The sequence below is a fragment of the Drosophila elegans genome, unplaced genomic scaffold (genome assembly GCF_018152505.1).
Source record: "Drosophila elegans isolate 14027-0461.03 unplaced genomic scaffold, ASM1815250v1 contig_814, whole genome shotgun sequence".
NCBI lineage: Eukaryota > Metazoa > Arthropoda > Insecta > Diptera > Drosophilidae > Drosophila > Drosophila elegans.
The window spans coordinates 20,191,688-20,217,279 of record NW_024546167.1 but is presented as its reverse complement, the minus strand read 5'-3'; the positions used below and the strand labels follow the sequence as shown (position 1 = coordinate 20,217,279).

At 37.6% G+C, this 25,592-nt stretch overlaps 3 protein-coding genes across 15 annotated transcripts in view; 2 read left to right on the top strand and 1 right to left on the bottom strand.

Annotated features, from left to right (window-relative positions):
- Positions 1-18,417, top strand: part of LOC108134731 (protein cappuccino) — a 41,970-nt gene extending 23,553 nt beyond the window's left edge. For 9 of the 11 annotated variants that reach the window (XM_017255142.2, XM_017255138.2, XM_017255137.2 and 6 more), the window contains 6 exons: positions 2,562-3,086; positions 10,292-10,464; positions 15,271-16,150; positions 16,408-17,415; positions 17,747-18,050; positions 18,108-18,417. In XM_017255142.2, coding sequence (XP_017110631.2) covers positions 2,562-3,086; positions 10,292-10,464; positions 15,271-16,150; positions 16,408-17,415; positions 17,747-18,050; positions 18,108-18,225 — 3,008 coding nt within the window. In that variant the 3' untranslated portion in view covers positions 18,226-18,417. Of the gene's footprint in view, positions 1-2,561; positions 3,087-8,737; positions 9,151-10,291; positions 10,465-15,270; positions 16,151-16,407; positions 17,416-17,746; positions 18,051-18,107 lie in introns of those variants that run through there. The other 2 variants (XM_017255145.2, XM_017255144.2) reach the window with 2 other exon arrangements.
- Positions 18,418-18,787: 370 nt separating this feature from the next.
- Positions 18,788-19,807, top strand: LOC108134692 (probable RNA-binding protein EIF1AD). Its single transcript, XM_017255090.2, has 2 exons — positions 18,788-19,041; positions 19,270-19,807. Exons 1-2 carry the CDS (start codon positions 18,873-18,875, stop codon positions 19,584-19,586), a joined length of 486 nt encoding a protein of 161 aa, XP_017110579.1. The 5' UTR covers positions 18,788-18,872; the 3' UTR covers positions 19,587-19,807.
- A 67-nt stretch (positions 19,808-19,874) lies between these two features.
- LOC108134760 (centrosomal protein of 97 kDa) lies at positions 19,875-25,158 on the bottom strand. 3 transcript variants are annotated; one of them, XM_017255203.2, is made up of 8 exons: positions 24,853-25,158; positions 24,043-24,203; positions 23,524-23,981; positions 22,579-22,937; positions 22,247-22,510; positions 21,601-21,777; positions 21,106-21,535; positions 19,875-20,707 (listed from the first exon to the last, which is right to left on the bottom strand). In XM_017255203.2, exons 1-8 carry the CDS (start codon positions 24,857-24,859, stop codon positions 20,119-20,121), a joined length of 2,445 nt encoding a protein of 814 aa, XP_017110692.1. In that variant the 5' UTR covers positions 24,860-25,158; the 3' UTR covers positions 19,875-20,118. The 3 variants fall into 3 exon arrangements, with proteins under 3 accessions (XP_017110692.1, XP_017110694.1, XP_017110693.1); XM_017255205.2 differs by lacking the exons at positions 22,247-22,510; positions 22,579-22,937; positions 23,524-23,981; positions 24,043-24,203; positions 24,853-25,158 and adding an exon at positions 21,849-21,966; XM_017255204.2 differs by lacking the exons at positions 22,247-22,510; positions 22,579-22,937; positions 23,524-23,981; positions 24,043-24,203; positions 24,853-25,158 and adding an exon at positions 21,842-21,944.
- Between the last annotated feature and the right edge of the window lie 434 nt (positions 25,159-25,592).

Sequence of the window (25,592 nt, the reverse complement as noted above, 5' to 3'; positions counted from 1 at the left end):
ATATTTAAATTGCGAAAAATCGTTTAATGAAGCGTAAATAATAAGTCAAACTAATTGCTTTTTATTTACCTATTATTAAAGCTTCTTATTTAGGGTGGGCGTTTTGCCCAAGGACATTAATTAATTTAATTGAAAAGTACAACCTATTCAGGCATATAAAAACCGTGTTTAACAAAAGAGGTAATTTTGAACTATTGATAAAATATGCACAATGTTTAAAGCAATTTAAATATATTCGATAGATTTCATCGTTTAGTAAAATCGAAAATTAAATTAGCAAACAAAGTTTGCATAAAGTAATTACTGATTAATGAACCAAAATTCAATTAATCTTTTTATGTCTTTCTGTAGTAAGCTGAAGAGGTTTTAAATATTGATTTAGAAATCCTGTGCGAAATTTAAAAAAAAAATTCGCTTCAACTCGTCCAAGATGCCAATCCACCAGTTTTTTGCCTTGTTTGTTGTGTCCCACTTGTAGCCATATGTGTGTCCTACAGAGTGGTCCTTCAGGCATAAAAAAAACGAAAAAAGAGACATGTCTAAAAGCTGTCCCTTTTTTTTGGGCGGATTGCGCCAATTTCGAAGGTAAACACGGGTCCGTCAGAAGTGCTTGTCAAACTGTAGTTTGAGTGTTGTTTTTTTTTTACTCTTTTAAAATTCAAGTGCCCGTCGTCCTCTTAGAAGGTGAGAGCCCAAAAACATACTTGAAAAATTCTATGCCTTAACACATAATGAAAACTCAAAACACCTTTCGATTTTTTGCAGAATTATTTATTTTACAAATTTAGGTAACAAGAAAAATACAACTTATTAAAAACTTTAAGAAAATAAGCTTTATCACTTTATTATTTACTTATACTCGTCACCCCTCAATAATAGATTTTTTTTTTATTTCACTATTGTTATTTAACTGTATTCTTCCACCCTTTACAATACAATTCACAAAACTTAGTAATTACTTAAAATATATATTTAGTTCCCTCATTTATAATTATCTTAGGAAACCCCCATAGAAAACCACAAGAAAAAGGGTGTTGCCCTCGGATTTTAATGCAAAGTTTTTTAATTAACTCATGTAGCAAAAGCCTTCCCATTTGCCCTTTTCCTTTGTTTTCCAAACTGATCCGATCAGCGGCGCTATTAAACACAGAAAAAAAGCGCGGGAAAAGTGTACAAAAAACAAGCAGGGACCCGAAAGTAATTATTGGCACATTTATGCAAGGACTCGTATTTCTCTGCCCGCCCGCCCCACATGATATTTTAAATATATAATTGCCCCCTGAGCCCCCCAGCATCAACCCCCTTGCCCCAGAAATTCACCTAATTGCGTTCGCCCAACTCGCTCAGCTCGATAAACAAAAAATAAACAAAAGCGAACATGGTTCGCTGCTTTTTTCCGGCCCTTTGGCTGGGGGTATATCACCAAGTACATACTTTGCCCCACCGAAAAAAAAAACATTTGTAAAAACTTAAAAATTGCAAACACGTCTTCATTGTTTACAAAATGTTGGCCGGAAACAGGCGCTTCGGGCTGAGCTTCAGTTTCCTTTTTCCTGACTTTGTTGATTCCCCATTGAGGCTCCGCAGGGAAGCAGCAAAAAAAGCGAAAGTTTAAATTTTAATTAAATCATGTTATATAGAATGATGCACGCGGGAGTTATCCGCCAAATCGAAGAGTGGGCAAAACGGGGCCCAAACCACTTGGGCACACAGTCAATGATGATGGGCTGCTATAAGCGCTCCACGGGGTCTACTCAATCGGAGTGGAGGGACCATCAAAATTTACTACCAGACTACCCGAAATCAGGGATCCAGGGAAAAATTTAATGCACTAGAAAAATTATATGTTTATTTTTCGCGGGCGACGGCAGGCACAATTTTTTACGGGCCTGTCGAACATGAATTTCGATTAAATGAATGTAAATCATTTAAAAATTTACATGACTTTGCTTTGGGCATCCTAGAGGTGAAGATTTATTAGCGAGCAAGAAATTGGATTTTTAAAATAATTTAAGATATTTAAAATTTGAAATTAAATTTAATTAAAATTTATAAATAATTTATTTAAAGCCCTATATATTTAAATATATCATTGGCAACCATAAGTCCTATAAATATTTAAATATTATTTTTCAATGTCAACAAATGTGAGTACTTTCATACAAATTTAAAAACGGTTTGCTAAAAGATTTATAATCTTAAAGAATTCATTGGTAAGAAACAGTTTAATAAAAATTTAAATTCAATTTTGTTCCATTTTTTTTTTATTCTCTAAAATATAAGTTTATCGTTTGCATGAATTCATTTTAAATACGATTCTATTGATATTTTCCGGCGGGTTTTCTGCACCCACCAACAGAAATGATAAATGATTGGCAAATGTTTGCCGAATATTGTAGAATTTAACCAATAATTATGGGAAGTGACTTATGCGCAGCCAGGAATACATTTATCTTCAATTTTTCACTTATTTAAGCACCGCAACGCACCGAATGCGGGAATTTCTATACAAATTTATCCAGCTAATGCCATTGCCTCGTCATTCATTCGTTCGTTTGCAGGAGCTGCAGGATTTTCAGGACTTTCGGCAGGAGCAGGAGCTGGAGCTTCTTCGTTGGAAACGCAATCAACTGTTATAATTTCGTTTAAATCATCTCAAACACCTGTGCAGTCTCAAACGAATTCTGCAGCAACAGCAGCAGCAACAGCAGCAGCAACAGCGGCGGCAGCAACTGAAAATGTTGAGGATGACACGGCACCGCTGCCACTCCCACCGCCGCCCCCCGGCTTCGGCACGCCCACCACGCCCCTTTTGACGAGCAATGTGCTCAAGAAGGTCGCCAGCTTCACGGTCGAGAAGTCTTCGGCGGGCAATAATAGCTCCAATCCGCCGATTTTGCCAACTGGCGATGAGACAACCCTCTTGGCTACTCCAAATTCTGCTTCTTTGCCATCCGAATTTGCGGGGGGCGTGGCAGGGGGCACTGCTGGAGCTGGGGGCGTGGCCGGGGGAGCTGGCGGTTCGCGACGCGGCTCATCTTATGTACCGGAAAAGTTAAGCTTCGCTGCATATGAAAAGTTCGAAGGTAAGTTTGCCCAAATGTTCGTGTTTAAATACTCTAAAGTGGAACCGGGTGTGTATGAAGCGAAACACCCTTTAATTGGAAAACATAATGTTTGGAAATGGCATGAGTTTATTTTGAAGGAGGACTTAACATGCCATTTTGTGTATATTAAATATCAGCAAACACACAATTCAATTAAAGAAAATTAAATTAAACTTATAATAAATTGGTATAATCAAATTGATCCCAAAAATATCATTTGGAACTTATAAATATTCAAGACAGAATAGACATTGTATATCAACAAAGTCAATGCTTTCAGTAGCAGATTAAAATAAATTATCTAGAAATTTAGTTGGAAAGGAAGAAGGAGAGCAGATATAAAAGATCGATAAAATTGACTTTTTACTCATGTTAAAATACTTTAATTTAGAAATGGCCTACAAGAATCCATTTAAATGATTTTTTTAAGCCGTTCTTATGACATGTTTCTACACTGAAACATATTTCAAAACCTGCTTATTAAGGTCCCAACAATAGTTGTAGTAAACACAGCCAAAATAACCATTAATGAACTGACAATCCCCGCAAGTCAAAACGCAAGACCCCTTTGTTCAGATTTTGTAATGCCATCTCTTTAGTTGGCATTTCTTTTCATTTCGCTCGTTGGAAATCTTTCAGAGTATTAACCCAGAGCTTTCGGTTGTAGAGCTGCACTTTATGCTTCAATCTGCGACTTCAGTGAAGCGATGCCAAAGGCAGGAATATCGAGAAGAAAAAATATATGTAGGGAAAGGGATTTTGGGCGGGAGAAATATAAAAGGTAACCTTTGCGATTTCTGCGCATTTACTGTTTGCCTTTTGTGTCGTTCCTCGGGAAACATTTAATTTTATTTCCCTTTCCGTTTTTCTTCCCTTTCAATTTACTTTTTTTTTGCTCAACCTGCTGCTCCACGTTTGATTGCGTTTGTTGTTTGCTTAAAGTTAACAATTAATTTGCCTGCTTCAGCTTCAGCTCGAGCACACTTTTCCCTTCTCCTGCAATTTTCCTCCTGGAAAATCAGTCAAGAAAAGGAAGCCAAATCAAGTTGAATGATTGCATAATTGGGAAATTTTGTATGTAAATAGTGAGGAGAGCAGAGGAGAGAGGGCAAAACTTGCCAGGTTAACATTTTCGGAAGTGTTTGAAGTGCACACGCATATATTTCAATATTCTATGTTCCAGTTGCCACCACCCCACTGCCCAAAAATGTGTGGCATACTTTCGGGGACAAGACTTTAAATTCGTCTCCCATAAGTGAAAATCTCTGGAATTTTCAGTTGCCTAGGAGCTGAAAAGGTGAGACTCCATGTGTCTGTACTGTACAGATTCGATAAGACAAATATTTTGATTAAAAGGGGTTCTCAAAAGCAATATTAAAACATTCAATAAAATTAGGACAAGGATTAAAAAATAATTTTTCTTTTATTAATTTTTTCTCATAATAGATACCACCACTTAATATTTATAAAGATAAACTAAATAAACTTCTTCTTAACTCAAAACACAAAAATATTAAAGCAGGCAATTAGGATTGGGATAAATAACTTATTCTTCTTTATTTTCTCTAAAAAAAACACATTCTTAATTTTTTCTCTATAAAACCAGTCAACAACCAAAATGGTTAAATAATGCTCACAAGAAATAATTGTAAGAGCAGTCTATAAACAATTAAGATTAGTACATACATTCTTCCTTTAATAACTTTTCTCTATACTAAACAACTGAGTGGAAAACCTCTTAATCTGCAATATTTTTTAAGTTCTTTCTTACCCTCTATTAATAACTTTTCTAAGAGCTCTTCATTACGAAAGTCTACTGTAAATATTAATATTCTTTGCTCGCATTGTTTTGAGTTGGAGTATTCTGTCTGCAAATTTCCGGCACTCGGGCGAAACTATTTTCAAAAATCCTCCTCTCACCCAAAAATGGCGAAGTGGAAAAGGCGGAAAACTTTCTCCTCACAAACGCATCGCGGGCATTTCGGAGGCGTAGTTTTTGACACATGCCACGCCCATCGGTGGGTGGTATGGCATTGGGGGGGTGGACCAAAAAGCGCTAATTGGTAAGCTCATCGTTGTCAGCCTTCCCGCTTTTCGGCACCCGGGGATCCTGATCCTCAGCCATCATCATCATCATCATCGTCATCATCATTGCCCGTTGTCGTCTGCTGCAAATTAATGCAAACAAACATTTTAACGCCTCGCTGGGCAAACAAGCGAAGAAGAAGAGAAGCTGGGGGTGGGTGGGGGGTGTATTTTTGGGGAAAAAGCGGAGGGGTGTTGGGAGGAGGCTTAGCTGGACACGCAATTTACTACACTGAGTGAAAACCGCAGACAGAAGTTTCAGAAATCACCAATTAGTTTTATAGCCAAAAAATTTTCGTGGCACTGCAGATTATTTATGTATTTAAATATAATTTCATGTTTCACAAAATATATTATATTAAATTTTATGAATAAATGTAATAGGTTTTCAAGTTTTACAAAATATAGTAGCAGGCTGGCCAAAAGATTTATTGGGAATTGCAGAATATTTATAAACATAGTTAAATTTAATTTCATATTCTAGAAAATATGTTAAATACCATTTCAGCTGTAATTATAGTGTGTGTAAATAAATTAAAAGTTATAAGAGTTAAAAAGAAAGAAGTATAAGAAATCGCAAACAAGTTTTATAGCCCAACAATGGATTTCATATTGCGGAAAATAATTGAGGAAGAAGATCATTTCAGCTCAATTGAAAATATAAATTTCGGTAGTTTATAAACATCCATTTTCTTAAAATTTAAATTTTGTAATATTAATCCAAAAGTATTTATTCCTATCTTGCAAATATTATTTTAAAATTAAAATAATTCACAATAGTTTTACTCCAAATTTTCTTACATATACTTATTTATTTTTACTTAAATATGTGAAGCAATATAAGTTTAAAACTAAACAAACTTGCGATTGGGCTTTCAAAATTAATTTTCCCTGTGTAACTCATGCCTTCCGCATTTTCGCCGTGGACGTCATTGTCTCTGAAGTGGCCATCAATTCTTCGTGGCTTTTCAGCAAGATGGGATGAGATGGGTGTGGGGGACTGGGAAAATTCGGGATGGACAGAGCACAACAACGGCAGAAAGCTGTTTGTCGCGACTTTTCATCACGGAACGTCCGGCAGCGCTTTTCGGAGCAAAAATCTGATTTATATGCCCGACAACATCACGTTCGCCAGCTTCGCTCGGATGAAGTGATTCTGGCCGGGATGAGGATGAGGATGAGGGCCACCATTTGGATGGCGGAGGCCAAGCACCAACTTCAAGGAGTTCTGACTGGACGACAATGTTTTGTTGGCCAAAGCGTAATGAAAGAATATTTTGGTTAAGGGGAAGTAGCTAGCCATAAAGCTTACTTCCTCTACTTTTAATACCTTGTAATCGCTGGTATATTGCTGTGAAAAATATCAAACAAAATAATAAAACTCATAAAATATACACATAAAGTAAGTGGCTTAATTAAAGAATTTTAGTTTCCATATTAAACTTAAAGCTATTAAAGCAAAGTTTCGTATTACATTTTTTAAATCAAGTTTTGAAGAATATGATATGCTTCAAATTCGATATATACTTGCAAATGGGATTTTCCTTTATATTGACGTTTTCTGTTTGCTTAGTTTGTTTTTAAATTTAGACCAAGTGTGTTGAGGTTTAGTGACTAAAGAATTGAAAGAATATTATTTAAATTCGTTATTTTTTACAATAGAATTTTCTTATGTTTATTGAAGTTTCTGCTTGGGTATTATCGGGGTCGTTTTAAAGTATTTCTCTGCTGTTTTGTCCCTCATTCCTTCATTTTGCGTTGTGCTTTGTGGTTTTCTGGCATCGTTTCGTTCTCATCCGTTTTGTTTGTCGGAGTGAAGAGAGCGAACGGCAATCTGCCGTTGATGAATGCAACGCATGCATGCGTGAGGCGCCAAAAACCGCTGCCACCCACCGCACCACCTACTTCTAAACCCCACTCATCCTCCATCACCCACCACCCACATCACACTGCAACAAAATGTCCGAGGTATAATTAAATACATCTCAGCGATTTCTAAAGCAATAAATTCTAAACAACGTTTAACACTTTGTTTTAGGGTGTGATCTAATTAAACATTTTCATCATAACTCTAACCACAATTTTTAAGGTTAGGGTTCTAACGAATTTTGTATCTCAGCTTATTGTCTTGCTAATGAGACAGCAAGAGTTTGTCTGTAATTAAAAAGTATAAAATTTAAATAATACATTGCTTAAAATTATTATTTTCTGTGTACGATTTGTTGCATTCGCCTGGCAAGCAGTTATGCAAATTTTGGTGTGCGTCGTCGGTGGCGCAGTTTTCATCAGGACCCGTTTGCCACATCGCCGCGATGACGCCAGCAATAAAGGCCAAGCGCAACAACAATAGGAAACAGCGACATTTGCAGCAGACAACAACAAACAGTAAAAGATACAAAGATACAGATACATATACCGTACCGCCTGCTGATGAGGCCACCGATGACCAGCTAAGCTGGCGCTTCCTTCCGGTCCAGTCCGCCCCCCCGAAGCGTGGCCATCATCATTGGTATCGAAAAGGCAATCCCTTGGCATCAACTTTGCATGTGCTGGGTGCTAATGATCTGTATAGATACTGTTGTTAAAGTAGAACAGTGGCAAATTATTTAAGAAATTAACTTGCTTCAAAACAAAAACTCTTTCATTAAATAAATCCAACTTTAAATAAGCAAATTGAGCGCCTAATGCAATTTAATTTTATTGATTTGCGTCACTCAATCAAACCGATTTAATCTATCGCTCTTCACATCAATTTCCCAGACGCTATCAGTATAGGTTTTACCACTATCTAAAGTCCCAAACACAGCAACACTTCACCTACGGCAAGGGTGGTTAAAAGATAAAGCAAATAAAAAACCAAAACAAACTTGTAGAAATTTAGAAAGGAGAGTAAACGTTTGAATCAGATGAATTTAAGTTGAAATGATTAAACCGAATAATGACGTACTTGGTCAATTGGTCTTGCTTTTTAACCTCTTCAATGGGTAAATTTAGACAAATGATTCAATGGAAGTGAGCGCTGAAAACCCTATCGAAGAAAAAACCGTGACTGATAAAGCAGGCGACCTTCTCAGGGCCAAATAATATTACTCTATTTGTGTCGCTTACTCTCTTAACAACCGCAGTCTTATCAGTACACAGAAACAAAATAGTTTGAATTTTGATAAGGTTTTTTTTAAAGTGTTTATGAAACGCATATGATTTTATACAACATTTTGTATATTTAATTATTAATTGATTTTTTTTACATCAGCGTATTATTTTTTGTTGTTCCAAAATTTAAATTCATATGATGAGCATTTATAAAATTTTAAAATGGAAATAAGTGCACTTATAATATATATATATAGTTTGAAATTAAAATAGAATTGGTTTCATTATTAAACATATTTTCTATGATTAAAGGTTTTAATAAGTTCCTCTAAGTGTGCAACAAGACGTTGTCATGTACCAGGCCTTGATAATGCTGATAAGTTTTGACACATTTCAATTTTTTTGCGCTAATCGAAAAAAACACTAGGCAGTTTAAGTTTGTTATTAGACGGAGAAAGTTCAACTAGGTCTGTCGATCTAGAAGCAAATATATATTCTATATATATGTCCAGTGCCCTGAGTAACTTTTGGTGCTCTCTGTTGGCCAAGCAGCCATCGAAGGAACTTGAATTTGGTTTGGAAAAGGAACCGCAGCCGTTGGCTTTGCAATGGAATTCTCAGGAGGATGTTGCCAATCTCCCACCACATTACCTACAGCTAATGTCATTGGCCGCCCGGCGGGCGCAGAAAACTCGATTTTCCCGGGGAAAAGCTGAGATGGAGGATTCCGAGGAGCCACCTGATGTCGCCGGAATTAGCCTACGCATCCAACGGATACGCGTTGACCTGCTCGAGCACTCTGACCCAAAACATCTGCTCCTGCTGCTCCTGCAAACTGTTTTCCACTCACACGCTGACAGCCAGCGTAAGTTTGTTTCTTTTCTCCACTTTTCTTGACCAAGAAAAAGTTTTTTTGCGCTTTTAGTTGGTTGGGAAAAAGTATCTCTGCTATAGGAATAAATAGGGAACTAAAAAAATAGACTTGATTTGGAAAACTAGCAAGTAATTTTGTATAAAATTGTTTGAGTATTAAATTCTAGGTTTATTTAGTAAGTCTTTTTTAAAACTAGGCCTTCAATAAATAACAATTGCAAAAGCTTTTCTTAATATTTAAGAATCAAATAGAATGTCAAAACTATAAATCTTTGACTTTACATTTGATCTTTAAATTAAATCTTTAAATCATGCAACAATCAATTGATAATTTGTATATTTTATTTCCCTTTTTCAAGATTTTTTTTGTAACAATGGCTTCTGGTCTATCTTATCAATCCATTAGTCATGCGACATTTAACCATATAGCTAAAATATAAAAGTCAAATGATTTAGTGGACTTATGGAACTTACACTTAAAAACTAGATTGATAATACCTATTGATTCATTCATAAACATTAGCTAGTATGTAAAATGATAAATGTAAGAAATAAAAGAGAACCATGTACAGGCGAATAATTATTTATACACAAGGGATTTTTTAGATGTGGCCTCATAAAATAAAACTATATTGATTATATAATTTTTTTTCATAGAGGACTATTTATCACATTACTGTACATTATACATCAACACATCAATAAACATATAAAATACACAGCTGTTTAACCTGGTTAAAGATTGTCCCTTAATTTAAAATGAAATATTGAATTTTATCTTCCAAGTTCAAATATAAAAAATTAATATTTTTACTCTAACAAATAAACTTTTGCCACCATTTTTGCAGAGCATATCTTGTGTGGCTCCATCGATTTGGATTTTTTACCGGCCAGCTTGTTGTCTGACTTTTACCCCAGAAAATTATTTATTCCACATTTTGTAGGTTTCCCGACTTGGGAGTTCCTTCAACCCCAGGCGTCTCTCACCCATAAATCTCTCCGCTTAGCGGCTACAAGTTTTCTTTTTTGTTTTTTTTTCGGCTTAGGGGTGAGAGAACGAGTGAATAAGTGGACCAGCTGTGATCAAAGTTATTTCATTCAGTTATAACTATTTTGTTCTTTTGCTTTTGCAGGTCAAATGCTGATGAAATGGCTAATCTCAACGATGCAGAGCAATCCGAAGAGTTTCTCCAACGACATTACCCCCGAATTATTCAGTTCTCTGGCCCTGCAATTCTGCAATAATCTCAAATATGTCGGCGTACTCAAGCAGATCTCCAATGAGCACTTGGATGGCGGATTTAGCGTGAGTTCAATGCACTTTTATTTCCCGGAAATTGGTCATCTCGATGCGGAACGGGGGTTCCTAACTGAAGTGTGAAGGGTGCCGACAGGGCGGATGTTGCCACGGCGTTGGCGGAAATGATGACAACGCGTTTGGCATGGACCGGGGTAAAATGGATGACAAATCGGGGCAAAGGGTTAGCGGCTCAAAGGGACGGCTAAACTAACTTTCAAGTCATTAGCGTTTCAGGAAAAACTATTGATAATGACTGTCGCCCCAGCACTGGACGGAAAGAATTCTGCAGTTAATTTCAACAAAATTCTTTTAAGACTAAAATTATGTAGTCTTTATATTTGTTCAAGGTTTATCAGAATTTGTTGCTAAAAAGTAAATTATAGAGACTTACTTTTTATTTTAAAATAGCAAAATCAGAAAAACAACTTAATTTAATTCCCATACTTAAGAAATATAAAAATAATCTTAAAGTAAGCTAATCAGTTGCTTTAAAATTTAAAAAATAGTCATCAGAATTTAGGTTGCTACAAATTTAAGAAATCAAATGAAGTTCATTTCAAATCAGAAAAAATTCTACCTTAAATTAAGTACTTTAGGTAAGGCATAGAAATCATTAATTTCAGTCAGTTATACGCTTAAGTTCATGCCTTATTTTGCCAGTGCTCTGATAGTCCTGATTTTACCCGAGGCCTGCGTTGTGCGCAAGGACCTTCAACTTATGGCCTCTCTGCATAATGTTACTCATACGCAGCGTTGTCCAACGCTCGCTCGTCGAAGTTACTGCGAAAAGTTGTACAAAACTGAACCGCAAAGTTGTGCCCGGAAATTAGCAATTCCATTGCAAAAAAAAAAAGAGTAAAAAATAAAATAAAAGGAATGACAGACCAAAGGGGCCAAGCCTCCACTGCACTTTCATTTAACCGAGCCACAGCGGTTGTCCATCTAACCCCTGCCACGCCCCCCTTACGCCCCCCCGCCTGGAAGTGTCAGAACTTGTTAAAACTTTACAGTCGGCAGCCGTCAACTATCAAAAGCCAAGTTCTCTTTGCCTGCATTAACAATTTTACGCTTTCGCTGTTGGTTTTGTTGTTTTGCTGCTTGCGAAATTATGAAACCAAAGCTGGACACTGGAAAAAAGTAATGTTTTGAAAGCTATATCGGGTAGAATTATGGGAAACTTAATTTTAGGTAATCTTCCCGACTTATTTATATATGCTAATTATATTTTATTATGAATAATAAATATAATAACAAGGTGTATTCTAAACAATAAAAGACAAGGTTTATCCACAAAATCGTAATTAGCTTAGGCTTTAATCTAGTTATGATTTAATGATTAACATTTGTGTTTCGCTTAGAATCAAAAGCTTAAAAAGTGATTTTGCATAGGTAATTTAAGAAAAATCAACAACTGTTTGAAGAAAGACTTTAATATATCTTTTCTTTTAATAATTTATATTTTTCTATGTGCATTATGAAAACCGAGCCCTTTAGTATCACCCTGCTGAGATGGCAGTTTCCTTTTAATCCAGTCATTCTTTGTCCAACTCTTTGGCAACCATCTGGCGATGGTCATCTTCATCTGCCGGGCCTAATGGACTCCATAATAGTTGGCTATATCATCGGGTATTAGCATTTAGCATTTAGCATTGCTCTTGACCAGAAAGCTAAATAAACAAGCTGTTTGTTGGGGAAGGCTTTAATTGCCCAGTAGCCAGTAAAAAAGGCCAAAGAAGCTGGTAGCTGGCCCCATTTCCATTTCGAGGGCTGTAAACCGAGACCCAAGTTAAGTGTTATTAGACAGGCGACAGCAGGAACAACAAAAATAACGACAACGACAACGACAGCAACAACCAAGAAACAACAAGCAAAAACCACCGCAAATAATGAAGCACTAGATATAGCCCTCAAATTAGTTTAGGCCAAAAGTTTTAGCCACAGCAGCTTAACCTCAAATCCCTGAGAGGCCCAAACACATGCATATATATATATATATATAGCCAAAATTGGCGGGGTGGGAAAAATCGGAGAAAGGGGCGGCAGACGACACCGTTAAGTGATTTTCTATGTGATGATACTTGAGCTCAAGATTATGATATCACGAATTTCTTCAACTGGCTGCCAAGTATAATATATATATATATATATATTTTGCTATATGTATGTAGTATGTCTGACGACGTCTCCGATGTCTCTGAAATTTGTTCGAACTTTTTGGGCAACAGGCCAGCACACAAGGGAGCGAAAGAGAGGGAAAGATTGTGTCAAAGGTTCGTTGTTCGACGTTGACTTTAGTTGCTGTTTTATTTGTACAGTATTTCATCGCTATGTAATCCTTAATTATATAGCGTTTGCTCTAAAATATAGTTATAAGCAAGTAGTTTTTTTGAATTATAGTAATATACAATGAATGGTTTTAAATTCTAATATGCAAAAAATAGTTTTAAATTATATAAATATACAAAGAATTGTTTTAATTTTTAGTTATATGTATGTATGTAATTTTATCCCTATGTGTCTCTACAAAAATGTTATTTCTTTAATTTTTGTTCTTTTTTTATTTATTGTCTTGTCCCAGAGATCACTTTACCCTCGTATTTTTTTTGTATGCCTTAGTCTTTTATATTTCTTCGTGTTTTTGTTGCTAGAGCTCATTGAAAGTTTGTGCGTTTTTATTACTCGCAGTCAAAAGTTTTGTCCTTTCCTATCTATCTTCACTGGTATTGTTCTTTAGGTTCTGCTGGAATAAATGAAACTTTGATGCAGAATTGAGCAAACTGGATTTGAATGTGCAATTTTAGTACCAAGAGTTTGTGTGTATATCGGTTTTGTTATTCTGCAAATGTGCGTGCGCGTGTTCGGTTGTTATTTAACTATATAAATTACATACATATATGGGTTGTATCAAGTGGCTGATGGGATTAGATTAAATGGAATTTGATGTCGTTGTTAATTAAGTGGGAATTGGGAAACAACCAAGCTGGAAAACTGGCTGAAATTGTGTTTTAATCACTTATTAAGTGGCGAACTTATTGTTATTGTTCTGTTCAATCTTTTTTGAACTCAATTTTGTTTTAGAGTTTATCAACTGTTCAGAGGCTTATTTATTTATCTAATTATTTATCCGTAAAGGTAAAATTGCTTGTTTCCACAAATTATTCTTAATATAACATAAACTAGAAAGTAAGACAACGCAAAATACCTAATAAATTGTTTTGGTCTTTACTTTTTAAATTCAAGCTAAAATTATTTTTTCTGTAACTAATATTTTTGTAAAATTAAGAAAAGTAGTCTTTCACTATTTCATTAAGTTTGTGTATAATATGACTTTGAAAACAAGCATTTTCTCAGCCAATTTTCACATTTTCCCTTTTTTCAAAATTGCACATTGCATTTTTCGGTCTCTTGCTCACCTTTATGTGGTCTCTTATGGTTTGGGGATTTTGGTTCTTTAGCTACGTTTTGTGGCTGCTTTATTTTTTTATTTGGTATATTGAGCAGTTGTGGGTTGCACTTCAGTTACTTGCGGGTTTCTTGGCTTACTTTGGTCGGCTCCGGTTCTTTAAAATGTGCAAACAACATGCAAATCGCTGGCAAACACTTGGCCACAACTGGTGTAAAGTGCGATAAACTTGACTCTGCCGCACCCTTTCCCTCCTTTCTCTGCTTTCTATGTGGAAAAACCCCTTGTGGGATTCTGTGTGTGTGTTCATCTACGAAATTAGTCATCGGGACAGGCTGTTGCACTTGATTTGCATTTGTCAAGTTCTCAGTTCTTTGAGTGATTAGCGTTTGTGTGTGTGTTTGTCTAACTTTATAGCTGTTTAAGCTCCATTTGTTCATGGCATAATTGAATTGCAATTTTAATAGCATTTGTCATCGTTGCGACTCTTGTTTGGGGCCCTTTTTTGGCCTAGTCTAAGATTATCTTATTAGGAAGTCTTTAAGTAGAGCATAAAATGTTAAAGTTGCTTAACTTAATCCAACTTTTTTGTTTACAAAAATTTTTATTTTTACGCTCTATTTTCCTTTAAGACTTGAAAACTAGCATACGGCAATTCCCACAGTGGGACTGAAAAGTCAACGGCAACATGCACTATCAAAATCAAAAGAGTTTTGCATGGCACAGAATAGACAAGAGTATTGCAGAAAATAAAAAGCAAACTTAGGCCAACTTAGGTGCTTTTAAGCTTTCTCGCTTGTCGCACACTGGAGACCACTTGCCATCCTTTTCTTGGTACTTCTGGCTGTCCTTTTCTTTTATTTTTCGTCCCCTTTGTACTGGCAATTAGAAGTAATTGGTTGCACAGAAGGGGTAATATTCTATTGCCTTTGATAATTTGATTGGTTTTAAATATATTTTTTAGGTTTTTATCAATTAACTTTCCCTTTTGGATAAATATATGAAAAAATAGTATTACTGCCTTAATTAATATAATTTTAAATTACTTTTCTAATGGGTTTTCTAATTATGGATTTAATATTGAGATATCATAAACAATTAACTTCTTAAGTAAGTATTAATAAAAATATTTTAGTTAAGAGCCAATAGGTATAAATTAAAATTAGCACTAAAACTTCCTTGATAAATACTGTTTTTATTTCTCCTTATAATATTTATCTTATGGTTTTTAAAACAAAGGGTTTTACAATTAAATGTCATAATAAGTTAACTTCTTAAGAGAACCAAAAGTGTTTAATTAATTATCTCGCTAACAGAAGGTCTCATGATTCGTTTATTAAATTGTATTGTTTGTTTATATTGATTAAACCACTTAATTCAAAACTATCATTTTTATTTTTAATCCTTAGCCCTATGAGATGTACCAATGGACGCACACGGAGCAGCCGACGACGTCGTTACCTTTGACCCCCGGAAAGCTGGACAAGAATGCGGCTTGGCCATTTACGAGCACTCCGTCCGGAACTCGAGTCCTGGAGTCGACTTCATTGGCTTCCTTGGGAGCAGGTGCGGTTGGGGGAGGAGGATTGGGATTGGCAGCCACTGCCACTGCATCCACATCGACGGATAGCCAGAAAACACTGCAGCAAATCCTCAAGAAGCGTCTGCTCAATTGCTCCACTTTGGCCGAAGTTCATGCGGTGGTAAATGAACTTTTGAGCAGTGTGGATGAGCCACCGCGTCGTCCTTCGAAAAGATGTGTGAATCTCACGGATCTATTGAATGCCAGTGAGCAGACAGTCTATGAATACAACAAGTCCGGTGTGGAGGGTGGTTCAAAGAGTTCCGTGGATGCGGAAACTCAAACGGCAGAATGCGAGGGTAGCTGCAAATGCGGGCAATCCTTTAGGGAAAATCGCAGGGAAAGTGAGGAAAATAAGGAGAATGCCAGTGTTCCTCCTCCACCTCCTCCTCCTCCGCCGCCCGCCCCTGCGCTCTGTGCCCCGCCCCCACCACCTCCACCACCGCCGCCCGCCTTTGGCACTGCCGCTCCGCCACCTCCTCCTCCGCCACCGCTCCCAGCGAACTGTGGCGCACCACCACCGCCGCCACCCCCTCCACCCAGCGGTGGAGCCGCCCCGCCCCCGCCGCCTCCGCCCACGCCCATCGAGGGAGGCGGGGCAATACCCCCTCCACCACCGCCCATGAGTGCTTCGCCCTCAAAGACCCCGATCTCGCCCGCTCCACTTCCCGATCCCGCCGAGGGAAATTGGTTCCATCGCACAAACAGTAAGTACACCGAAAATAAAGTTTAGCTTATTAGCAATACGAATTCAATTTTGATTAAGAATTTAACAAATAACTAATTATATTAAAAGAGGGCATGGTCGCATAAGTATATTGACTTCTACAAGAATTCAAAAGTCAGATATTTATTTTTAATATTCTATTTTTTTTTTATCAATGTATTCAGCTTAATAAGCTACATTTAAGTTCGCAATAACTTGTAGTAAGTAAAGACAAAAACGACCCCTTTCTATTTACAGCAATGCGCAAGAGCGCCGTTAACCCCCCGAAACCGATGCGTCCTTTATATTGGACACGGATCGTGACTAGCGCACCGCCCGTGCCACGCCCCCCATCCGTGGCCAATTCCACGGATAGTACGGAGAATAGTGGGAGTTCGCCGGATGAGCCTCCTGTTGCCGCCGGCGGAGAAGCCCCGCCCCCTGCGCCGCCCACCAAGGAAATCTGGACGGAGATTGAGGAGACGCCACTCGACAACATCGATGAGTTCACGGAGCTGTTCTCCCGCCAAGCCATGGCTCCGGTCAGCAAACCCAAGGAGCTGAAGGTCAAGAGGGCCAAGTCCATCAAGGTGCTCGATCCCGAGCGATCCCGCAATGTGGGCATTATCTGGAGAAGTTTGCATGTGCCGTCCAGCGAGATCGAGCATGCTATATACCATATAGACACATCGGTTGTCAGCTTGGAGGCCCTGCAGCACATGAGTAATATTCGGGCGACAGAGGACGAATTGCAGAGGATCAAGGAGGCAGCCGGTGGCGACATCCCCCTCGATCATCCCGAGCAGTTTCTGCTGGATATATCCCTGATTTCCATGGCCAGCGAAAGGATCTCCTGCATTGTCTTTCAGGCGGAATTCGAGGAGAGTGTAACGCTGTTAATGCGAAAACTGGAGACACTGGCGCAGCTCTCACAGCAATTGATCGAAAGCGAGGATCTCAAGCTGGTATTCTCCATTATCCTCACACTGGGCAACTACATGAATGGCGGCAATCGACAGCGCGGCCAGGCCGATGGCTTCAATCTCGACATTTTGGGCAAACTCAAGGATGTCAAGTCCAAGGAATCGCACACCACCTTGCTCCACTTCATCGTGCGCACCTACATTGCGCACCGGCGGAAGGAGGGAGTGCATCCCCTGGAGATCCGACTGCCCATTCCCGAACCAGCCGATGTGGAGAGAGCCGCCCAAATGGACTTCGAGGAGGTGCAGCAGCAGATCTTCGATCTCAACAAGAAGTTCTTGGGTGAGTTGGAAAACCTACATTTAGCTAAGATTTAATTAAAAGACATATGTGTATTGTTATGGAAACTTATAGTAGGTGAGTAGGTGAGGAAGATTAATACTTAATTGATTTAATATCAGATAATAATAATAATAGTATAAATTGAAAGTTTAAAGTTTAAATTTTAATATTTGGTTGATTGATTATATTTATTAATATAACTATTAAACAAATAAATTATAACTAAATGTTATGACCTTACCTAAAAACATGACTTTAGTACCTCTTATTTTAAATTCAATTCAATCTTCTGAACTTAGATAATAAATCTATAAAATATCGCTCTTTTTAGGTTGCAAAAGAACCACGGCCAAAGTTTTGAACGCCTCCCGTCCTGAAATCCTGGAGCCCTTTAAGTCCAAAATGGAGGAGTTCATAGAGGGAGCGGACAAATCGATGGCCAAGCTCCACCAATCGCTCGAGGAGTGTCGCGAGCTGTTTCTGGAGACGATGAGGTTCTATCACTTTTCACCCAAGGCCTGCACCTTAACTTTGGCCCAGTGTACACCCGATCAATTCTTCGAGTACTGGACAAATTTCACCAACGATTTCAAGGATATTTGGAAGAAGGAGATCACCAGTCTTTTGAATGAATTGTAAGATTATTAAACCTAACTCTTGAAAAAGTTATTAATGATTTGTCATTTTCTCAGAATGAAGAAATCGAAGCAGGCCCAAATCGAGTCCCGTCGCAACGTCTCCACCAAAGTGGAAAAGTCCGGACGAATTTCTCTAAAGGAACGCATGCTATTACGGCGCAGCAAAAACTAGTTAGATAGCTCTAAAAATCGCGATAATATATATTTTTTATTGCTATTTGCTTTATATTACACTATTGCTAAGAAAATTTCTCGTTACATGGATTTATTCTCCACTTATTGTTAAGTTATAAAATTGTATAAAAACTTTAAACGCAGGCGTGGCTCTTAAAATAAAATGTCCTCTTGCTATTGTGATCATAAATCACTGAAGTTTTTTAAATAAATAGCAAACACGGATATCTGCAAGAAAAGTTATGGCCTTAGAAGTACTGGTCTTAGGTCACTTTTTTACTAATTTTAAAGGGATAAAATGAACATTAAAAATTTCCAGGAAACCAATCGAAATTTCAAACCCAAATTTAAATTCAAATTTGCTTGAATACCTGATTTTTAATATAGATTCAAATATGTAACTTTCTATGCTATTTCGTATTTAATGAGTTTAAACCTCGCGCCTTTTTTTGTAACCCTTTGCAGCACTATTTTCAAACGGTATTAAGTGAGTGGTATATTTTTGGTAGAATTCCTTGTCTTAATATAAAAATGGTATAAAACGAATATTATACCAACGGTCACACTGAAAACTAGTAAACAAATGTTGACAATTTCGTTTATTTGCCATTTCGAGTTATAAATTAAATATCGAGAGGCCACAAAATGCACCGATCCCATCCGAGTATAAGTCGTCGCAAACATCTGATGAACGAGATGATGAAGGATGACTATGAACTGCCTACAGAAAATCAGCAAATCGCAAGGGTCATCAGCAGTCGCGGAAACAATCTCCACGAGGTGGAAACCCCGAAAGTCGAGGAAAACTTCCTTGGTGAGTATATCATACCCCGACATAAAATACATATATCATAGCTCTCTTAGAAAAATCGGAAAAAATGAAATAAATCAAAGCTATATTGTTGTTACAATATATTCTAGAATATCGGATAACAATATCATATAGCTGCCTTAGGAATAATCTAAAAATGCATCAGTTTTTTTGTTATAGATTGGAAACGATCATTTTGTTTAATCATCGGTTTATTTATTCCTATTCCAGTTTCGATGCCCAATAAATTTCGCAAGAGCATGTGGGTGAAAAGGGGCGATTTCCTGCTAATCGAACCAATTGAAGAGGGCGACAAGGTCAAGGCCGAGATCTGTAAAATACTCACCCCGGAGCATATCAAGGAATACACCAAAGCTGGCATTTGGCCGGATAAGTTCGCAAAGAAACCAGCGCTCGAGGAATCATCCAACAAAAATCAAGAGGATTCCGACTTCGAGGATGATCTCCTGCCCAACACAAATCGTCCTGTAAATCAGGAATCCTCCGACGAAGAGGAAGATGATGAAACATCCAGCGATGAAGACTGAAATTCCCTTTTTCACGTAAAAAATTACACTATATAATTAAGATTTTCTTAAAACTTGTTAAAAGCTGTGTCAAGGATTAAACAAAAATTGTTGCTTATTGCTGCTGCTAATCTAGGTTGGTTTTTAAATTTTTAAAAAATTTGTATGTTAAAATTGATAACTTCTATAATGCTCTAAATGTAAATAAATTAAAAATATTCTGTATAACATTTTACTCATTACTCCAATGTTTTTTTCAAAACAAAGACTTTTAAATCACCCGAACATTAATGCCCAAAACCAAACTTGTTTTGTGTTTTACAAAAATTTGTATTTACGATTTGTTTTTAGTTTTTCCACCATCAACTACATCATCTCAAAAATGTAACAAAAAATTGTGTGTTGTGACTGTTGCTGCTACTTCTATGTTGAACGTAACCGATCTAAAAATTGTTGCAAAAGCTACACAAAAAGCCTACACGAGGAATATTAATAAGCGCTGAGATCGATCCTTAAAGCGTTTACACTCCTCATTTTTATTAACTGGGATTTTTCATGCTTCCTTTTCGAGATGAGTCGCGTCGTCGTCGTGCGTCTCCTTGAGATCGACATCGTTGAGCTCATCGATTTTGGGGCATGCCAGCGATTCGTGCTTCGACTCCAGGGCCAGAGTCGATGGCCTGGTCTTGGTGAAGGGAAAATTGGTGAGATCCTCGATCTGCGGCGTGTGCACGGCTATCAGGTCCGTCTGCGTGGAGCTGCAGTCGATGATCTCCGCCTGCTTCTTGATGGCATCCTGCGGCAGATTGCACACCATGGTCAGGCAATTGACAATGGTCCCAATCGAACTCTGCAGCATTTGAACCTGATCGGTGAGCATGGTGCATCGCTTGGCCAGATCATTGACGACAGCCGCCGAGTTCTGATCGAGACTGACGTGGCCAGAACCGCCTCCTCCTCCTCCTCCGCCGTTGGAGTCCTCACCCTCTCCGACTGTTGCGGCCACTGGGAGTCCCTTGGGATCCACCTCCATTGTGGACACCTTCTTCCACAGCGCATTGATGGCCTGCATCTGCAACTGCTGGATCTTGCGCTCGTTCTCTAGCTGGGCTTTGGTTAGCATCATGTCCTTGCCAAGTTGCCTGGGGAATAAGAATAAGAGGCAATTAGAAAACTGTGATACGTTATCCTTGAGTTAGGAACAAATTTGTATTGGTTTTTAAAAGTTTAAAGTCAGCTTGGCACACTTTTATTCAATTGCAATGTAAAAACGCGAATTCTTTAGGATCCAAGTTTTTTCAATACCTGTTCTTCATTTTAAAAGCAACTACACAAACACTTAGGTACAGCACAAACACGAATTCTTTAAGGTACATCTGTTTCATTACTTATTTTTCCATTTTAAAATGTAAAAATAAATAAAATAAAAGTCAGGAGAACTGGCTTTCAAAAAACCCTACTGTGGATTAGCTCAAATAAAGCTTTAGTTTGTTAAAAAAAAATCTTAAAGACCAGCAATACAACTTTGAAAAGCACCTACTCGATATATTCCTGCGTGCGTTTTCGCTGCAGTCGCTCGGCTATGTCCTTGTTGGTCTTCTTGCGCGTATGATAGCCCCGCCACATTTTCTGGATGGTGACGGCCGACGACTCCGTCACGTGCTCGATCAAGCGATCCTCGCAGTTGAGGCTGTTATCCACCTGCTGCTTCATCGACTGCTCCTGATGCATCTGCTGCTGCTTTTGGGCAGCCATCTTCCTGATGGCCCGCAGCTTCTCGATGTTGATCTGCTCGCCATCGTCGTCGGAGCAAGTGCTGAAGCCACCGGCATCCACCTGCTGTAGCTTCTCCTGCTGCTGATGCATTTTGTCCCCGCCCGACTTGGTGGCCATCCTGCGCGGACTGCTCGTGGGACTCTGGTTCCTCTTCAGCTGCGGACTTCGCACCCTCGGCAAATTCAGTTTGTTGTCTGTGGAGTACAAAATCACTTATAAGCTGGCAAGTCTCAATCTCAGACTATGTTCCATTGGCCACCTTTGTTCTTGTTGACCTTGGTCTTGTGCAGCTGCGAGTTGAGAGCGGTAACCGTCACTCTTTGAGCGACGGCGGCGGGACAGACATCCGGACTCATCAGGGTCTCCGGCACTGGCACCATTTTCGAGGCAGCCGCCAATGGACCTCCCGACGGAGTTTGACTGATGAACGTTTGATCTGCGAAGTGGTTAAAGGATTAAAGTAAGGATTAGTAAAAGTATTTAAAGGGGTAAAACGCAACTTGTTACTTTGAAATTATTCAAAATAAAGTAGTTTTTCTATCTAATAGCTTAAAGTTCAAGTCCATTTTTTTAAAAACATGAGCAGTGATTGAAAGGAAACAAGACTGTTAAGTGTTTTGATTTTAAATGGGGTTTTTTTTTTCAAAATGGCATTATTAAATCTATAACAAAAATAATTTGAAAACTAAATCCAAACCAATTTTTTGTTCATTTGACAATATTTTTCTTTAATCATTAGTTTTTTGGCCAACTATTTTGTCAAAAATGCCTTATTTTAAATCATTCGATTAAAGACTAGTTTATAGCGTTATTTAACTAAATCTGTTGAAATTTGCTGTTTGAAATGAATATTATTATTCCCAAAAATGTACTTACAACTGTGTGTGACCCCTTAAGTGCCTTACCATTGTATGGATTTGGTGTTATATTCCTCGGCGTGGACTCCGTGGAGTTGTAGGTCTTGGTGGTCACACTGCTGGACATTCCGCTGCCGGCCAGCGAGTAGCCCTCGCCATCGTTTTTGATGTTCTCGATCAGCGAAATGCTCATCTGCAGCGAATGATTTGCCGATCCGTTGTCGCTGACGATGCTGTTGTTGCTGCTGCTGTTGCCGTGATAGCTATTGGCCATGGATTCCGGCGATCCCTGGCGGCCACTCAAACGGGAGACTACAAAATAAGGGATAAGATATATTTACCAAAAAAATATATAAATAATAAATAATTGACAAACATACATCGTGGCGACTGAATGCGACTCGTGGGCTTTTTGCGATGGGATGAGGGCGAAGTGCTGGCCGAGCTGTTGGCATTATCCAAGATCTCCTCCTGCAATTGCCGCTGGTGGTGCTGCGCCTTACTCAGGATCAAGCGCAGCTTCCTGTCGTTCTCATTCTCGAGCGCTTTTCCCACCAGCGGACACATGGAGCTCAGGTATTTGGCCAGGCCCGTCTGTTCGCCCACTCGGAACTGGCGACCACGCCCCTGGCTATAGAGCCACTCCGCCTTCAGACTCTCGATTGGATCCACCACATAGCCATCGATGTACTTCAGACTCATGCACCAGTTCAAGACAAAGGGGCGGTAGTCAAAGCCACTGGAAAAAGGATATTTATAAGAATAATTGTTGTTTAAATTTGTATAAATATTTAATCTGCTTTAGAAACTACAATTTTGTTTTCCTATCAAATATATTAGTTTTTTTATATAGTATTTTTTCTCTTAAGGCCTAAAGCTCCTAAACTTTTCTTCTAATAATTATATATAATTTGAAAAACAATTTAATTTATTAAAAATAAGTTATAAGATAAAAATAACTAAAAATTGTATTTTTCATTAAAAGATATTAGATATTATTAAACAAATGAAACAATGTACAGCATTGGTTTATGTCTTTTGAAGCTCTTACTGTTTCAAACATCTAGATTACCCTTTTAAAGCAATTAAATTAATATTACAATTTCATTTTTTTAAATTAGTTTTTAAGGAAATGTAAGAATGAAATAGTTTTAAAAAAAACTTTAGGCATATTGATTCACAACTTTTTAAGCTAAAGGGTGCCCCTGTTTTGAAAATGTTGTTTCAGAACCTAAAGCTTCTATACTCTTCTTCTAAATAAGTTAATCTTTTTGGCGCATGTTTTCGACATGTTATCAGATATTCAAATCCATAAGCAAACTTACTCCAAGCTGTTGGTCATGTTCACACAGGGATTATCCGTGATCGAGATGCTCAGTAGATTGCTGAGATGGGAAAGCGTGCAGATCTCGTTGAGATCGTTGATGCCATTCTTGGCCAGCGTTAGGGTTTCCAGAGAGGTGGGCAAGTACTTGTCGCACAGTCTGAGATGTGTCAACCGATTTCCGTGCAGATAGAGCTCCTTGAGGTTGCGCAAAAAGGACATATCCGAAATGCTGCAGATGCTGTTCTCGGCCAGATTGAGTGATTCCAGATTGACATTCGTGTTGAGGTGCTCGATGGTCTTGATGTTGTTCCCCTCCAGATTCAATACGCGTAGGTGGTTGCAATCTTTAAGTCCCTCGATGGATAGGATGCCATTGAAGGAGAGGTTCAGTTCGCGGAGGCAGTGCAGCCTGCAGACGCCATACATCCGCAGCAATTGGTTTTTGGCCAAGGATAGCTTTTGTCCAGAATCTAAATTAGTTATGGGTTCTAGTTTGGAGGCAAAGTATGCTAGTCACCGTTTCTATCTTGAGGTACGAGTCTATGTTGTCGATCTTCTGCAGCTCATTCTCATCGAGGATGAGCTGCCGAATGCTGTGTGCATCGTCCTGTTTGGGCACCTTCTTCAGCTTCTTCTTGGATAAATTCAGGATCTGCTTCTCCTCGCCACTTTCGTCGCCTGTTTGGAATGGTTAAATGTTTTATAAATAATAAAATTTTAAAACAAGACATCTAAATTTTAAGAAAATAAATACAAAAATACATATTTAGTTTAATTTTTGGATTGTTCCTAAAAGCAGAAAACAAAACAAAACATGATGCATCCTAGTTATATTTAGTTTAAAAGTTTATGAAACTTATTTTAATACTAGCTTTGATTTAAATGATAAAAATTCAAACATTATATGTATTTTATTTATAAGCCTATTTATCTTTATTTTCTATGAAAATAAACAATAATTTCTATGAAAAAAAACATAAACATTTTTTTTTTTTTAAACTGTCTCTGAATTAATGAAAATTAAACCTCGATTTGTAAGGAAAGTAATCGCATGAGATAGGTTCCACTGTATATACAATGTAACAAAATTGATGACTTCATCGAGGGGGGTGGACTTTTCAGGAGGATGAAGATGAGGTTAAGGCGCAGGTGCGTCCTTTTCTGCCAGGACCCTTAACCCCCTTCATCCCCCTGAGCCAAAACCACCCCACTCCCCAAAAGTAGACTGCAAATTCCCATACTGTCTCCGCAAAATGCTTTCCCATACAAACAAAACCACAAACTTGAATAGAATACCATTATTTTAAATAATTATTTCGATTCTTACCACTCATTTTGCTGTTTTGCGGTCCAAGTTCCACTACTTCTTACCGCACCAATGTTTTTTTAATATTTTAACTAGCAACTTAGTGAAAAATCAATGACTTCTTTTTTCTCGTGCATCCAATTGTATCAGATCCAATTCTTGTATTATCCAGCCAACATGTTCCGATCATATTTAATAATATTATTTAGCGTGGTAAAGATGTACATTGTATTATAATTAACATACAATACAATACATTTTAATTTAACTTGTTTTGTTTTGATTTCTTAAATTTAAAACACAGTGTAAGAAAGTAGAGATGGAAAAACCTCGATAGCCACATCGATGTCATCGATGTTTTCAAATTATCGGTCATATCGATGTTTGCCGGAAATCGTGAACTTCGTCCGTCTCTAACGAGTTTTTAAAATGGTCATACCGAAAAATATCAATTAATATTACTTAATTACTTAATTACTTTTAATTATACCATAATTATATTTATATATCAATATTAATTAAATATAAAATTATTAATTTTTTGTTTTCTGTTTTGAAAAATAATTGATTGTTTATTTTACTTGTGCCTATTCAAATATATTATTTTAATATTTATTTCAATTTAATTATTGCTTTTCAAAACTGTACCTATGTAAAAAAAAATGTTTGAAAGAAAGTATTTTTAAGCGGAATAAAAATAGGTTATTTTACTGAAAACCTCTTTTTAGTAACAAATTAAAATTTCAAAAAAATCAATTTAA

Bases quoted from the DNA above. Each gene is read 5' to 3' on its own strand.
- LOC108134692 (XM_017255090.2), top strand. From the start codon at position 18,873: ATGCACCGATCCCATCCGAGTATAAGTCGTCGCAAACATCTGATGAAC. The intron at 19,042-19,269 runs GTGAGTATATCA...TTCCTATTCCAG, and splicing joins AGTCGAGGAAAACTTCCTTG to TTTCGATGCCCAATAAATTT.
- LOC108134760 (XM_017255203.2), bottom strand. The intron at 22,511-22,578 runs GTATGTTTGTCA...CTTATTTTGTAG, and splicing joins TCGCATTCAGTCGCCACGAT to TCTCCCGTTTGAGTGGCCGC. The intron at 21,778-22,246 runs GTAAGGCACTTA...ACCACTTCGCAG, and splicing joins AACACCAAATCCATACAATG to ATCAAACGTTCATCAGTCAA.